Source organism: Cervus elaphus, chromosome 27, assembly GCF_910594005.1.
Source record: "Cervus elaphus chromosome 27, mCerEla1.1, whole genome shotgun sequence".
Lineage (NCBI taxonomy): Eukaryota > Metazoa > Chordata > Mammalia > Artiodactyla > Cervidae > Cervus > Cervus elaphus.
The window spans coordinates 55,128,835-55,146,575 of NC_057841.1; the positions used below are offsets into that span (position 1 = coordinate 55,128,835).

At 36.5% G+C, this 17,741-nt stretch overlaps 1 protein-coding gene across 6 annotated transcripts in view; it reads left to right on the forward strand.

Moving 5' to 3' along the window:
- The window catches only part of DCC (DCC netrin 1 receptor), a 1,228,196-nt gene that overhangs the window by 898,598 nt on the left and 311,857 nt on the right, over positions 1 to 17,741 (forward strand). For all 6 annotated transcript variants that reach the window (XM_043889644.1, XM_043889645.1, XM_043889647.1 and 3 more), the window contains one exon: positions 4,778 to 4,827. In XM_043889644.1, the coding sequence (XP_043745579.1) occupies positions 4,778 to 4,827 (50 nt within the window). The remainder of the gene's footprint in view (positions 1 to 4,777; positions 4,828 to 17,741) is intronic.

Here is a 17,741-nt window from a genome sequence, read left to right on the forward strand (position 1 = left end):
TTCCTATTTGTGAAACTAATTTAACATATAATTATGTCTAAATATGTGTGTTACAGAGACCTTCGTATTTCTTACAAAGCCCTAGAAATTCTTACCAAAAAAATTATTTGGGGCCCATAGAAAAATTGAATTAAAAAAAGTGAAATGCCAACTGTTTTTCTGGATTAATTACCCAAAAGTATTCTTGTTATGCTAAGATGCTTATAAAAAATTTTTACTCTAATGAACTGTCATTTCTAATTTAGCTCCACTTTGTTTCTCTGGGAAGAAACTTTGTTATTGTTCAAATTCCTCCATCCAGTGTATCATTAGTTTATGATGTTCTACTTTTTCACACCCTTGGGATTGTAGATGTCGACTGAAAAAGATGCACAACTTGAGAGCTGTGAGTTAGTTTATTTGTGGTGGAAAGGAGGACTGCAGCCCAGGAGGCAGCACCTCAGAAAGCTCTGAGAGCCTGCTCCAAAGCGGCAGCGAGGGAAGGTAGATGTATAAGGTTTTGGTGAAGGGGGAGTTGAATACCATTAAGCAGTTGTTTTACAAAAGTTTTTTTTTTGCCAGTCATGTGGACCTGATGTCACCGTGAAGGGATTTATTGCTTTTCTAGATATGAGGAGATGCAAGGATTGAGATCATAAAATCAGCTCCTGAAAATATCCAGCTATCTAAAGACCTGTCCCACCAGATTCCCTGGCGCACAGAGGGCCTCCCTCCACCCTGAGCTCCCGCAAAGCCTGTTGAAGGTCAAATAGCTGCAGTACCACAGGGTTCAATCTCCTCAGAGGCAGATGGCAAATGCCCTGGATGTTCAGTCTGTTGGTAATGCTCTTGGCGAGTGCCAATTTGTAGTTGGCATAAAGCATCAATCTAGACAGTCTAATATTTAGTGCAGACTATGAGTAGATTTGCCAGTTGGTTCTGATACACTGTCTCTTGAACTAGTTGACATAAAAAAAATAGGTTATTTATAGGTTTTGTGAATTAATGAGCATGTATTTGCATCCATGCCAACTTGCCCTATTTCCAAAGGCATAGGGACTAGATATCATGGGCAAACTCAACTATAGGAAAGTGCTTCTTACTTTTATCAGTAATATTTCTTGAGTATTTATTAGTTCAAGGCCTGGCTCCACATACTTCACAACACTGTATTTTTTCCTACTTTATAGATGACAAAACTAAGATAAAGGTCATAAATGCTAGTAAGCAGCAGAGCCAGGTCATGGAAGCTAGTTAGTAAAGAAGGAGGAGTCAATGTGGAAAAATGTTGAGTTTCTCTTATTCTACAATAAATGTCTCATATTAGTTCCCTCAAGAAAAATGCTCAGTTATATATAAATTATTTCAATCCACAAATTATGTGTACAGGACAGCTCAGGTTTGCTAAGGAGAGGAATTCAAGTGAGTGTATGACTCATCTACAAATGTGGAAACTTAATCTACTCTACAGAATGCTTCATCACCATGTGCTTAAACCAGCATGTTCCACTGTATTAAGAGGAGTTTCCAGATCAAGTGACTCTGATTGGCTTTAATGAACCTGTTGTAAATGATAAAGTACTTGACATTTTGAAGAGAAAAGCAATGAACTATGCCCTTCCCCTCTGCTTCATGAAATAAGGAAGCATTGTCAGATAAGACCAATAAAGTCCCAATAGATAAATGTTGAATTCCACTCACTTTCACTAATCCTGTCTATTATTATCTATTTATTTGTAACTACTATGGAAATTGATAGTGAAAAGGAGGAAATAATAACTAAAAATACTGTAGAAAACATTCACTTTCTTTCCTGATTGTGTAAGTCAAGAATAGCCAGTGTGCTATCATGAAAAAGTAAGAGAAATTTGTATTGTAAAAAATAGACAAAATTCATCAACACCATTGTGATAAGTACACCTTTGGGACTTGATGGCTTTCAATTCCTAATACAGAAAATTATCAGATTGTGGTCGTTTACTCTTTTTCTTGTATATTCTTGGCCTTCTGAGATGAGGAGATATATATCACTTGTAAGCTTTTATTAAAAGGACATTTAAGGGTTACATATCGACTAGCATAGCACCTAGAACAAAATGTATGATAAATTTAAGATACCTTCCCTTTCCTCCAAAAATCTATGTTACAATTTTATTTGGTGATAATGTATAATATAATGTAAATATTATAGTATCAGATGAAACATAAACTAGAGGTATTTTTCATGTTTGTGTTTTGTTATAGTTTAATATTAAGATGTTATTTCCAATCTTCACTTTTAAAGAATTGCATTTCTTGTAAGCTGCGCAATTACATGATTCAGAGCATAGTATTTTTTTCAGTTTGTACCTATTTTAATTTTTATTGTGCTACAGAGTAATTTGAACGTGGATCATATTAAATTCTTCCTCATTATGAGAATATCATGCTTTTTTTTTTAGTTCTTCTGATCACACAAATTGTTATTTCCAGCCTATCTTTAATCTTGTCTTGGTATAGTCACTTTAGAAAACTTTATATCTATTAAAACTTAGCATCTGTTTAACCCTCATAGGGAGTTCCACTTCTACCATTATTTCCGCTCCTAGGTATGTAATGAAGGAAATGAATGTCCAGCAAAAGCACAAACTAAAATTTTCAGAGCAGTTTTATTCCCATAACTCCAAACTAGAGATTGATCCAAATGTGATTCACCAGTAGAATAGACAAATATATTTTAGGGTAATTATATATTATAATACTGTAGAACAGGAAAACAAAACAAAAAACTATTGCTACTTGCTACAATATGAATGAATCTCAAGAAATAACAGTTAGCCAAAGAAGCCTAGGGGGGAAAAGTCAACAACTATGGTTTTGTTTTTAGCGAGCTCAGAATAAACTAAATTAATTTCTGAAGTTAGAGGTCATAAAAGTAGTGCCTACTATCAGAAAGATATTGACAGAAAAGGGACACAAGTGAGCTTTCCAGAAAAAGATACAGAAAATGATATAGACAATGTTCTATGTCTTGATCTAGGTGGCATTTAAATGGAAGCACACACACACCATTTTATCCAGTCACAGATTCTGAAAGATTTGTGCACTTTCTTATATGTTATAGTTTAATTTAAAAAATAAATTTGCAAAAATAATAAACGTTTTTATCGTTGAGTGAATTTATTCATTAGAACCCTAAATGTGAAAAACATTTTCTTATAATCTTATAATCTTTCTATTAATTGATTCATTCAACAAATATTTGCTAAGTGTGCCGCATGTGCTTGACACACATCGACATTGGGCATGCAGCATCCAAAGGACAAAAGTTCTGGTTCCTCTGAGGGTTATATTCTCTATTTGATAAGAAAATAATAATGTAATCAAATGAAATTTAAAAATAAAGTCTATCTTGTAAATAATAGAATATCTTTTTGAAAGAATACTTGTTGACCTAATTCATGAACAAGCCTCTGGTGAACATTGTATCACAAGTTACATTGACATTAACTTTTATCAAGTTCTAAGACAAGAAGCTCAAAGTCAAAACAAAATGAGTGATTATAATTCTCATCATGTACAGAAAGGTCCAGAAGCTAATATTTGAGTAAGTATTCATTTTTTCATTTAATTATTGAGTCAGTAAATATTAATTGAATGTCAGTTTGGAGGATATAAAGATTAATCAGACATATATCATGTCTTCATAGTGATTCTTTTTCAGAAGGCAAAACCAGAGTAGGACATAAATAAATCCAGGGTAAATACAAGTACACCAGGAAAACATAGATATTGTCCAAGTTCAAATTAAGGAAGAGAAACATAACAAAAATAGCTCTTAAAATTTTGAGGATGCTGAAAGCACTTCTTCTCTATTAAATTTATCAATTTGTCATGAAAAGAATACTCAGATTTATATACAGTAAGCATTTACTGAATTCCTGAAGCATTTACTGAAGCTACTTATATCCCTGTTGTGGGGCAGAAATCTTTAATTTTTTTATGATTCACCCATTAAATTCAGAATAGTACTTGACATATAACAGTCTTTCAGTGAATGGCTGTCTTAGAATTACTAACATGATAGAATATTCACTTTTTGACATAGTAAATATCCATTTAGAAGTATTATACAGAAGGCTGTATATGTTCTTCCACCTTTCGTGAAGGAGCAGAACAATTGAAACGCAAGTAGGAGAAACAAAATACCTAGAAAACCCACAAAGAAAAAGAAATTGCTCCCTTGTTAATAGAATTCACTCACCAAATGCACTCTGGTAACCTGCTTGCATCTGTGACACATGGGTTTAATTACAAAGTGTGAAAAGAAAGGGGATGTGTTTCTTCTTTTCACTTTTTAGGGGATAATAAAGTTTGCATTAAAGGGATTAAGCAACAAGAGTGACCATTAGAATGACATATTTCATCATAAAACCACGCAGGTCCTGAAAAGCAGAAAATCTTAAGCCTTTAAAACCACTCCAGGAAATCTCCTGTGTGATTTTATTGGTTCCTCTGGGAAGGTTATCACCGGGAAGCTGTAATTAAATGGCAGTATTTAGTCTCACTGAGGTGCTTTCTTGCCTAAGTGTTTTGGGGGCTCCCTAGATGAATAACTGGCCCACCAAGTGAGAAAAATATAAACAAATGCAGTTATTTTCCATCTCTCCAGGAAAACATTGAAGTGCCACCTAGAATCACCTACCTAATTTTTCTTACAAACTGTGAAAAATATGCACGTTCTCTTTTCAAAGCGGGTTGGGGTTTCTCTTTCATGATTTTGGCAATAACTGGTCTCACCTTGTTTGATTTCTTGTAGTGCCAAGTGCCCCGCCTCAGAACGTCTCCCTGGAAGTAGTTAATTCGAGGGTGAGTTGTGGAAATGTTTACTACTCCCTTACCTATACATGTGTAACTTTCAGTCACCCAGCTATCCTGCCTGGGGTGGATGGCGGCTTCCATGTGAGCCAATGTTCCAAAACAACACAGTGAGTGGCATTAATCCCACATCCTCCACCACACTTGAATTAAACAAAGGGGTTGTTTTCTTCTAGTATACTTCATTCTATACATGTTTTAACAATTAAAGGTTATTCCATTAGGTAACAAGAGTTATCTACTCACCTATATTGATCAGTACAGGACATTATGTGCTGGGTGGAAAAAATTGAACATAGGAATGAAAAAAAAGCAACTGCAAGAGGTGGGATAAAGAGAGACCTTGTTTCCTGGTAGATTTACTTAGAATTGACTCTTTTATCATCATCCCTCTTCTCTTACAGACATGGAGGGCTGTTGTAGGGCTCTGATAAGGTTATATTTATGAAGCAGTGTTTCTCAGTGATGAATGTTTTCTTGGCCTGAAAAGTTGATGTAACTTTCAAAAGGGCTTAAATTAGGCTGGGTATAGCTAAAGATAAGGAGTTTAACACCAGAAACAGTTTTCTGGAAATCTCTCCTTATTCCAAGTGTGTCTCACTCAGCATTGGAAACAAGCCTAAGCCATGTAGTAGACTGATGTGGCTTCCTTCTTTCATCATCTGATCATGTGCACTCAAGAAAGTAATTTCACTCTTCTTGGACCTCAGTGAGGAGATTGGCCTAACTGGTCTCCAAGCTCTAGGAGACCCCAGGGAAATTTAATGTGTCTTAGAGAAAGTCATACTTTGGTATTTAATCCTAGCTTTCCCTCTTAGTAACTGTATCTGATGTTAGAAAACCTCCAACCTGAATAAGCCCCAGCTTCTATTATATATTCATACAATGTGGATGTTAATTCTTCCCTTATTGATTTGTCATGAGAAGTAGTAATATACCATATGCAATGGATCTGACTTAGTGTCAGTAGTTATTACTTCATCCAGTGTACAATTCCTTGCCATATTTTGTGGATGCCTCTGATGAAGTCATAGTCTGTGATTTTGATCAGATTTACCTCTGTCAAGTGAATTTATCTTTTGAAGCTAATGAAAAAATGTCTCTAGAAAATGGTTACCCTTTATGTTTTTAGACACTAATTGCATGCAAATGAATGAAACAAATTTAAACCTAGAAGGAAGAAAAATAAGTGAATTAAGGGAGAAAAAAATTAGCTAAAGGGAAATAACCAGAAATAGACATCACCCTAAAAGTGACATTATTATTTACAACAACATTAAATGTTTTATAGCTGAGCTGTTCTTATTAAGAGATTGCCAAATCAAAGTCAAGTAGAGCTTGACAATTCTTGTAGGTTGCCAATGAGTGAATCTTGGAGATCATATTGTAGTTTCTCTTGTTTTAATGACTAATTTTTATTAGACTTTCACCCTCTGTACATCTTTCCTCCAGGTCAGAACATAGAAATTGATATAAGCTCTTTTCACGTGTATATGCTCATATCCCATAAAAGTCTGCTTCAGCACAGGATAAATGTTTTCTTCTGAAGGTGAATAAGGCATTACTGAATGACTCTGGATGCTATCTTTAAATATGAATGTATTACTTTCCTATAAGAAGGAATTCCTGGATTGCAAAATTGACTTTTCAACTGATGTGTGTGTATGTATATACACACACAAATATCATAGGCCATACTCTTCTATACTCGGCAGTGTTTGCAGCAAGCAAATATTAACATTCCTGATTCTGTCCTCCTGAATTTATCTCTGTAGCATTGCACTACCAGAAAATTTAGCTTGTTCATTAGCTTTTCAGAATGATCACAGCAGAGCAAAACACTGGAAACCTTCCGACTCTCCTCCTCCTCTATTTTCTTCTTTCCTAGCTTTTAAGGAATTATAAATTATTTTTCTTGAATTGTTACCAAGAGGAAAAGAACTGGGTGATCAAACACTGTTTTATCATCCCCAGTATGTTGATGCAGAGAAAAATACTAACAATATTTTATTCTGATATACTTTACTTTAAAAGAAAAGCTCTTTAATATACTAATATTTGCTCCTAATGATTACCATTTCAAGGAAAAATACTTGTTTAAAAAGAAACTTTGTAGTTGAAAAATTGACATATTCTTTTTGACCAATAGAATTATGAATTTGGGGGGATTTTTATTTAATATAGTAGGATGAGTCATACTTTAAATTTTTATTATATCATATCAGCAATTATGGAACTTTTGATTAGCAGTCAATGAGGAAATGTCTTGGTGTTCACACACAGGTGACTAGGATTTCTGTACATAGGACTGAGAAATGACTACAAGATGTAAGAGTATCATTTATAGGTATTTGATATGGTATGGCCACCTATAAGCCAACTGGACCAAGAAATCATCTTCCAGGACATGTGAAAAAAGCAGTTCTAATACACTGAGATAAAGGACCAAAGGAATTTTTCGGTCCAGCATAGTGGATTGCCTTTATAAAACTAATCACAAAACAGACTAGACTCCTTTTCTGTATGCTGCTTGTGAACACAAGTATTATTTTGAAGGAACGACTTGACCTATAGATATTATTTTTAGTTAATGGTTATGATTAGATGGTTATTTTTCTTATGCTAAATACTTTTTTTTTTTTTTTACAAGAAATAACATCTTCACAAGAAGAGACAAAATAGTGACTTACTGTATGTACTTTAAAGTGCAATTTTTTGTTAGGAAAACTCTGTAAAGATAATTTTCTTAAGATTTTATTTTGAAAACTATTATTATAAGAAATAAATATTACAACTTAATTAATTGGTATATAATGTACAAGCTTGTAGAATTCAAAGAGCGTATTAAGTTGGCACTTGACTATTTTCCTTTATTTCAGTACAGAAGTTAGCAGAATAAGACAATTTAGGGTATACTGAGGTTCAAGGTATTCATGGTGTTTGGACTCTTTCAGTAGCTCTCTGAGATCTTGAAAAGTCACTGCGTCTTGGTTTCGTTTATTAATTTAATGTTACTCTCCACTTACTATATATCTACTGTGTGTGTGTAAATATAATGCTAGGGACCTAACTCAGTCTTTCCCTTCATGGAACTCACCATTTATTAAGAAAACATGGGAGAGGAAATTCAGCTTTCATCTAACCACATTTAATCCGTTGTAACTCTTCAAAGTAGACATTTTATCCCCCTTGATAAGATGAGAGAGCTGGAGAGAATCTCTAAAATCTCTCGTGGCTTCCAAACGTCTCTGACTGTATTTTCACTTGTTATACCTTTTCTGAATCATTTTATCTTTACAGAGTTTGAGAAAATGGCACAGGTATATTGATTAACTCACATGGCCAGGTATTTATCAGCTGAGCACTATGGGGTGATTACAAGGAAAGAAGCACTTAATCCAAATAAGAAAAAAAAAAAAAATACAGTAAAACACCAGGCATGGATCATTGTGCACATTTAGAGTCTTCAAGCACAAAATATTAGATTTCTCTCATTATATCACCTTTACACCTCTCCACTGTTGAAATTCTTATCCTTCATCTATGTGGATGTCATTTTCCCTACCCCTGAAAGGGTTACCCAGTTAGTCACTCAGAGTTCAATAGTATGTGATACAAATCACTACAACAGTAAAAGAATGACCGGTTATCTTTTTTAATCTTAAGGCATTTCATTTTCCCACGTTTCAGCATAATTTGGCATGTTTTAATAACTTGAAAATTAGTTTAGCGATCATGCAATTCCCTTTAACCAGATACTACCCAAAGGGAGAATTAAAATAGCAATTTCCAACTTCAGAAAGCAAACTGATCATTTTGGTCCCTGGTGTTTTACTGTCTTTTTAAAAGTGATTAATTAATTAGTACTTTATTAACACAAGGGGAATCTTAAGCATTGTATCATTGAATTAGCCTCAAAAGGCTGTTTCTCAATATGTGTCATGACAGGAAGGGGTTTGGTTGTTTGTTTTTCAATTTAAGATTTGACAGATTCAGAAATATTTCACTTTTTTTTTTTTAATTGGAGTGTAGTTGATTTACAGTGTTGTGCTAGTTTCTGCTATATGGCAGTGAATCAGCTGTACATGCACTCACATATTCAGGAAGGGTTTTGACTGAGGTGTGTTTCTTCTGTCATTGGGCTAGTGAGAAAATCAACAGAAGAGACAGCCAAGTGGATAGCTGAGTGAGGCTTTTGCATTTGATTCCCAACTGGGATGTTCACTTGTGTGAACATAAGGAGAAGGGGATAAACTGGAAGAATGAAAAAGGGCCAATTGAATTATGTTATTCTCTAGATCTTCTATTTTAGGAGGAGGGCCTGCGCGCGCGTGTGCGCGCACGCACGTGTGTGTGTGTGTGTGAAATTGAGATTGTCTTTCCGTGGTTGTGCAGAGGGCACTTGCATTAACACTGCTTCCTGCTGCGTCACAACCTCCCTAAAGCCACACTGTTTTCACAGGTGTTCTAGAACCACTCCTATCATCTCACCATGATTGTAAATGTCAATCTCCCTCTTCTATGAGATAGCTCTGAAAAAAGCTATTTTGGTTTTTCTCTTTGAATCATCCTAGATCCTCAGAAGATACATTTTGGCCAGTGAGTTATTTGGAGCCAGAACTCTGTGCCCTCCCCTCACAAATATAGTGAATTTCTGAAACAAAGTTAATGTGGAGAAGAGGGAGTCATAGGAAATCTTTAGGTGACCTTAGGTGACCTTCAGGTGATTGATTTCACATAAAGATAAATTAGAAACTAGCATTACAATAATGTTTATACTCACAAACTTCATACTGATATTTGTATTCAATCATAATACACTGAACATTTCTGCTGGACTATGGTTGGATTCATTTGAATTCATTTGAAGTAGATACAGATCTCTTGTATTTTTTTAGTTACTGATCCCTTCATTGATTCATTATGTTACTGTTCTTTTAGCATAGATATAATCTAGGAACAGTGACTGAAAGTATTTGGGAAAGGGCATAAGGGTAGGAGCATAATTATAAGGAAGGGAATGTTTCCCGATAGTTCTTAGTGTCTAGTCGTTGTTGGTATTTTGTTTATTGGTTGGTTTCTTTTCTGTCTAAAATTTGTAGACTAGACAAAAAACAGAGTATAGATACACATTTTTCTATTATATTAAAATAAGGCAGTGTGTAATAATTCATGAGATTCCCTCAAAAATAAACTTGTGTTTGGTCTGTAATTTGTATAGAACCTATATTCAGATATCTGCTATCCTACTTACTCTTTTGAAAAATATATATATTTTTTAATTGTAATAAAATATATGTGGGCTTCCCAGGCAGTGCTAGTGGTAGGGAATCCACCTGCCAATGCAGGAGACCCAGAAGATGTGGGTTTGATCCCTGGGTCAGGAAGACCCCCTGGAGTAGGAATGACACCCCACTCTAGCATTCTTACCTGGTAAATTTCTTGGGGAGAGGAGTCTGGTAGGCTACAGTCCATGGAGTTGCAAGGAGTTAGACACAAGTAAATACAAAATACAGATAAAATTTACCATTTTAGCCATTTAAAATACACAGTGTATAAGCATAAACATTTTCATATTGTTGCCCAGTCATCACCATTCATTTCCAGAACTCTTTTCATCTTCTCAGACTGAAACTCTGTATCCACTGTATAGGAATACTCTATTCTTCCTCCAGGCCCTGGCGACTGCTATTCTACTTTCTGAATCTTGACTTATTTTATTTAAAGAAGTGAGGAAACCAATACACAGAAAAATGTATTATTGCCCTTTCAATTTATCTTCATAGAGAAATAAAACACAATTTTAAGTCTTCACTATCACTGGGGAATAGAGGCTTTAATGAACTGTAGTGGTTAAGGATAGCAGCAGATGCTTTAGCTGGTTGGAAAGAAACACCTCCCTTTCCATTACTGATACTGCTTTCAGCTTATTTATCGTTCATAGTCTCACATTGATGAATTATTTTTTTAAGATCTACTGATGAAGCCAACTGTCATAGTTAACAGTAAAGAACCAGAAATACATGCATGGGATTGTTCTAGAGTAACTCTGGGAAACATAATCTTGGTCATCAGCATCAGTTTTATATCCCATCATAATTTAGATCAGAGCCCTAGGTAGTAGCTAAATTGATCCTTTGATTTATTTTTGAACATTTGAAGTCAACAGTTTCCACCTTTTTTTTACTGAAAACACGATAGATACATTATGAATAAGGATATTAAGACAGTAAAAACATTTGCATAACCAAGTTTTAATAATATAAATGTATCATACCATTCAAATAAATTCCACGAATAAGTCAAAGAAGAGGATACTCTTGAAATTCTAAGCATATCTTTGTATCACACCATCACTCATTTTCTTAGGTACATATGGTACTTTTCCAAGCAATGATGTTTTTAAAAACTGTGAGAAAAATAAGTCCTCTATTGAAAATACAAAAGGCTGTGAAAAGTGTTTGTTTAATTCTGCTTTGCCCAAATGATTTCTTTATATGAAAGTATTTTGTACTAAATACTATCTTTAAAACCTTTTTTATCTTTTATCAACATCACAATACACATTCCAAGGGGCTTCCCAGGTGGCACTAGCGGTAAAGAACCTGCCTGCCAATGTAGGAGACATGGGTTTGATCCCTGGATCAGGAAGATCCCCTGGAGGAGGAAATGACTGCCCACTCCAGTATTCTTGCTGGAGAATCCCGTGGACAGAGGAGCCTGGTGGGCTATGATTCGTGGGGTCGCAAAGAGTCAGACACAACTGAAGCAGCCTAGCATGTATGCATGCATTCATTCCAAACCAGAGCAATGTACTCTAAAAATCGAGTAACCTTATTTCCTACATTCTTACCTGAATTAATTTGAAGTAAAAATAAAAAGGACATGAAAGAAGAAAAAATTATGAAAAGCTAGAGGTGAATCTAGAAACAGTCTTTATAACATGCCTATGTGCATAACTAAAGAACAGGGAATTAAGAACCATCGAAGACATTTATTACATGATTTGGAAAAGAGACAGGATTAAATCTTGATATCTTTATGAAATTTTATAATGTAAACAGAACAGAAAAACATTTTCTAGAAGTTTTCATCTTCTTACTTCAGATACCTAAATACATTAGTGTTTGCTGTTGTGTGTTTTAAGGTTATTACATTTTGCTGTTTCCTAGTTCTAGTCTCTGGCCCTTAGCATACCTACATAAAGGCTTATGACAAACAGTCTAAAATATGTGATAGAATACCATTCTCTTTGGAGTTCTAGTCCCGTTTTCATATCACCTTGTAATTTGTACTTCATCAAACACATTTCTAATGGATCCAATTCTGATTGGCTCTGAAGGCAAAGCTCACTTTAGCCTTTCCATGAAGTTTAATGAGATTTCCCTCTAGTCATGCATTTTTGAAAAGTGGTAGGTGTAATATTGGACTTAAATTAAATGAATCTAGGTTTAGTGATAAGATCTCTGATTTTAATTTAGTTCATAGAAGTTGCCCTTGTAGTTGGAATGGTTGATGAAGTGGAGGACAAGAATAGGTCTAGTCCTACCAGCAGGTAAAAGTAGTTGCTAACTACGTGATTTGATTTTGGAGATCTTGGAACATTCAATTCACTAGTGTAGCTTAAAATATTGTTTACCTTAGAAAACAAACGTTGAAAAACAAATCTTTCATCTGAAAGATTTAAGACATTAGCGTGAGTATGGTAATTAACATTCTTGGCACATATTTAAGGAGCATCTAATTGTAACCAGAATAATAATAATAATAATAGTAATAAGGACAGTAACTAATTTTTCAGCAGGTGTTTTGTGCCAGACAGTATGCTAAGTAACTAAAGCCCTATTTACTCCTTATAATAACCCTATAAGGTAAGTATTATTTGTTATATTAATGATTGCAGTATTGACTTTGAGCCAAGTTTATTGCTGGGAAAGCTACAATGAAGTCAGTCAAATATCCTTCTAAATTACACATGGCAATATGGTAGAGAGGGAGCTAATTTTAAATCAGATGGTCAGGAATGGGCCTTTTAAGAAGGTAACACTTGAGCTGAGACAAGAATATCAAAAAGGACCAGTTTTGTCACCTTCAGAATAAATCATTTCAAGTAAAGCTAACAACTTGTGAAAAAGTCTTGAGAAAGCTTGTATTCCAAATCATGTGTGCATGATTGGGAACTTGAAATAGTACCAGCATGAGTGCATTATAGATCACGGGGTTAGGGCTAGATCACATGGTGTTTTACAGGAAATGGTAAACATTGGGATTCACTCTGTGGACGATGCAAAGGGTTTTGAAAGGGGAATGATCTGATTCAACTTTTTAAAATACCTTATTGGCTGCCATGAAGAAAATTGTTGGGGACAGGGTAGAGAGAAAGCCAGGACACCAGTTAGGACACAGTTCCATGATCTACCATATATTTGACAATTGTAGCTGAAACCTGCGTGTCATTAGAACAGATGAAGAGAGAAGTGGAAAAAATCATATGTGTTACATCTGGAGCCAAGAAGATTGGCTAGTGGGTTGGAATAAACACACAGACAACACAGATAAAGAGAAGAATCAAGGATAGAGACTAGATCTTTGCTACTAAAAAAATGAATGAATTGTGGAGTTATTTAATGAGATAAGAATGACTGGAGAAAAAATTGGTTTAGAAGGAATAATCAATTAGTTTTTGGACATGTTGAATTTAAGAGTACTACTGGACATATGATTAGACCCACTCCAGTGTTCTGGGCTTCCCAGCTGGTGCTAGTGGTACAGATTCTGCTTGCCAATGTAGGAGACATAAGAGACAGAGGTTTGATCCCTGAATTGGGAAGATCCCCTTGAGGAGGGCATGGCAACCCACTCCAGTACTCTTGCCTGGAGAATCCCAGGGACAGAGGAGTCTAGTGGGCTGCAGTCCATAGGGTCACAAAGAGTTGGACACGACTGAAGTGACTTAACATAGGCCCAGGAAGAGGTAATCGTTGGGAAAGCAGGGTCTAGGTCTTGAGACACTACACATCTAGAAATTAGATGAGAAGGAACAAGAGGGGTAGGATGAAGCAGAGGCCAAGTGTCACAGAGGCCAAGGGGGGGAAGATTAGACGCTGCCCACTGTGACATGCACTGAGGAAAGATAGAGTCGCATTAACAGCAGCGAAGTGACCACTGTGGGAGGGAGCATGAAGACAGGAAGCTGGAGGGAGCGTGGGGTGACGGCAGAGGATGTGTTCGACAAGTTTTGCTCTGAACTGGAGCAAAGAAATGGACAGTAACTTCAGGAAATGGTAGACTTGAGGGACCTTTTATAGTTTATTTTTGAACGTGAATGATACGGCAACTTTAGGGAACAATGCAATATAAAGGGTGTACAAGAGAGAGTGGAATCTTGCAAGAGTACAAGCCTCTAAGTAACCAAGACAGCAGAGGATCTAGCAGACAAGTGGAGGGGAACAGATCCTTCAAGATGAGCAGAGATGGAGGGAGTAGGTGTGGATACAGGCGTGCCGATCAGTTTGTACCTGAAAGAAGAGTGTGAGGAAAGATCACCACCAGTGTGTAATGAAGTATTGAGGGTTTGAAGAGAGAGGAAAAGTTGGGAAAATACCAACAGTTATTTCAGCCAACTCATTGGAAAAGACCCTGTTGCTGGGAAAGATTGAAGGCAGAAGGAGAAGAGGGTGACAGGGGATGAGCTGGTTGGATGGCATCACCGGTGCCATAAACTTGAGCAAACTCCAGGAGATTATGAGGGACAGGGAAGCCTGGCATGCTGCAGTCTTTTGGGGTCTCGAAGAGTCAGAGACGACTTGGCAACTGAACAACAGCAAAAGTTATTTCAGGTCATGGAAAGGAATCATAACATACACGAGTAGTGTGGACTGACCATTTGAGATGTGTCTCATGAATTTGAAGTGACATGGGCCAACACAATTGTGTTTGCTTTCTTTTCCATGGCTGGTTGTTTGCTTGTTGGCCAGGGGTAGGTAATTACACCTTCTGTTCATAGTTTACCAGAAAAGAAGGGATGAAGTTAACTGATTTGGCAGTTCAGTTCAGTTCAGTCGCTCAGTCGTGTCCGACTCTTTGCGACCCCATGAATCGCAGCACGCCAGGCCTCCCTGTCCATCACCAGCTCCCGGATTTACTCAAACTCATGCCCATCGAGTCGGTGATGCCATCCAGCCATCTCATCCTCTGTCGTCCCCTTCTCCTCCTGCCCCCAATCCCTCCCAGCATCAGGGTCTTTTCCAGTGAGTCAACTCTTCACATCAGGTGGCCAAAGTACTGGAGTTTCAGCTTCAGCATCAGTCCTTCCAGTGAACACCCAGGACTGATCTCCTTTAGGATGGACTGGTTAGATCTCCTTGCAGTCCAAGGGATTCTCAAGAGTCTTCTCCAACACCACAGTTCAAAAGCATCAATTTTTCGGTGCTCAGCTTTCTTCACAGTCCAACGCTCACATCCATACATGACCACTGGAAAAACAATAGCCTTGACCAGATGGACCTTTGTTGGCAAAGGAATGTTTCTGTTTTTTTAATATGCTATCTAGGTTGGTCATAACTTTCCTTCCAAGGAGTAAGCGTCTTTTAATTTCATGGCTGCAGTCACCATCTGCAGTGATTTTGGAGCCCCCAAAAATAAAGTCTGACACTGTTTCCATTGTCTCCCCATCTATTTCCCATGAGGTGATGGGACCAGATGCCATGATCTTAGTTTTCTGAATGTTAAGCTTTAAGCCAACTTTTTCACTCTCCTCTTTCACTTTCATCAAGAGGCTTTTCAATTTGTTTGGCAAGGGAGTGATTAAAAAGAAGACCCACAGAGTTAGAACTAATGAAAAAAACAGTTGGAGTGAGGGCATGATACATAATGAAAAAAGCGATAAGGTCATTGGATTACATAATTTTCCTCGTTTTACCCAGGAGACCACTCATACTTTGAAAGACCAGGTAATAGGCTCCAATGTCACACAGGGAGGCAGTGGAAGCACTGGGATTCTAACCGAGGTTTAGGTTGTTGGTCATTTGGCCACATGGTCTCCAAACTCTAGGGTTTTATGAGGTAAGTGGTACAAAGCAGAATTCACAATAAGGTTTGTCTTTAACTGCAGGTAAGCTCTCAGTGGAATAGTTCCCAGGCAGAAGGTAACTTCTAGATCAACAGCTAGAAGATGGATTCAGCCATCCAATGGAACTCTGGGGGATGCATAGGAAGAGATGGGTATAGATGCTAAGCAAGGAGAGCTAAGGAGGGAATTTCAGCCACACATACACATACACACACACATTTCCTTGTCTTTCCAGTTCTTCCTGGAGGGAATCTACATTCTTCTGTATCTCCAATGATGTATTTCTCTCTGATGAGCTGAGAAAACACCTCAGAGGAGCTGCAGTTTCTTAAGTGATCAAAGCTGATACCTCAACAAAATATTCGGTTCAGTTCAGTTGCTCAGTCAACTGTTTACAACCCCATGGACTGTAGCATGCCAGGCATCCCTGTTCATCACCAACACCTGGAGTTTACTCAAACTTATGTCCATCGAGTCGGTGATGCCATCCAGCTATCTCATCCTCTGTTGTCCCCTTCTCCTCCCGCCCTCAATCTTTCCCAGCATCAGGGTCTTTTCCAATGAGTCTGTTCTTCGCATCAGGTGGCCAAAGTATTGGAGTTTCAGCTTCAGCATCAGTCCTTCCAATGAATATTCAGGACTGATTTCCTTTAGGATGGACTGGGTGGATCTCCTTGCAGTCCAAGGGACACACAAGAGTCTTCTCCAACACCACAGTTAAAAAGCATCAATTCTCTGGCACTCAGCTTTCTTTATAGTCCAACTCTCACGTCCATACATGACTGCTGAAAAAACAATAGCTTTGACTAGACAGACCTTTGCTGACAAAGTAAGGTCTCTGCTTTTTAATATGCTGTCTAGGTTGGTCATAACTTTTCTTCTTTTCTTAACGAAATATTAAGCAGTCTTAAAAACTTATGGAATTTCCCAATGTACTTCTGGTTTTTCCTCAATTCCAAGTTCTAGAATATATACTTTTATTGAGAGTTTGAAAGGGAAAAATTGAGATCACAGAGAAGGGTTTTACCTTAGTCTTCAAGGTTTGTTGGCAGTAAAATGAAACCTCTAACTGATCAGCAGCTGTGGTCTGGAACCATTAGGAAATATATGTTAGATTCAGAGAAAATGCAAACCAGACACTCGGCATACATTTTATTAGAAAGTGCTGTTAATTTGAACAATAAACAAAACTAAACCAACTGGTAATAAATTAGATAACTATAGAGCAAATCTTGCCAGATAATAGTGCAACTGTCTAAATAAGAGTATTATTTTAAGATATAGCTGCTTTAGCAACCAACCTAAATCTAATGTATCTTTCCCTTGAGGTCATTTTAGTTTACTCTCATTAAAAAAGAAAAAAAAAACATCTCTAATATTATGCAGTTGGAATGTGTACTCCCAATAACACTCAACACTGAAAGCTACTTATTTCATTTATTACATTGCTCTTTTGCATAGAAAGTGGTAGCGTATGACAAAACCCACTGAAATGTTGTGAAGTAATTAGCCTCCAACTAATAAAAAAATTTAAAAAAATAAAAAAATAAAAAAAAAGAAAGTGGTAGCCTTCCTTGGTTTTTCAGAACTGCCAAAAACATCACCAAGTCCACTGGCAAACTCGTTGAAACTGGCAGAATCTAACAGCATCATCTTCATGATTCCTGAACATTTTATAGAAAGTATGCTACATATCGAATATAAATGGATTTTTCAAATATGTTGAAGAGTATGTATGTAATGTTAGGTTAAAAAGTATTGAAGAACAATTTGGTATTTTCAGAAAATTAACTTGAGATCAAATTGCATATCTAATCTTAATGGAACTGGGAGA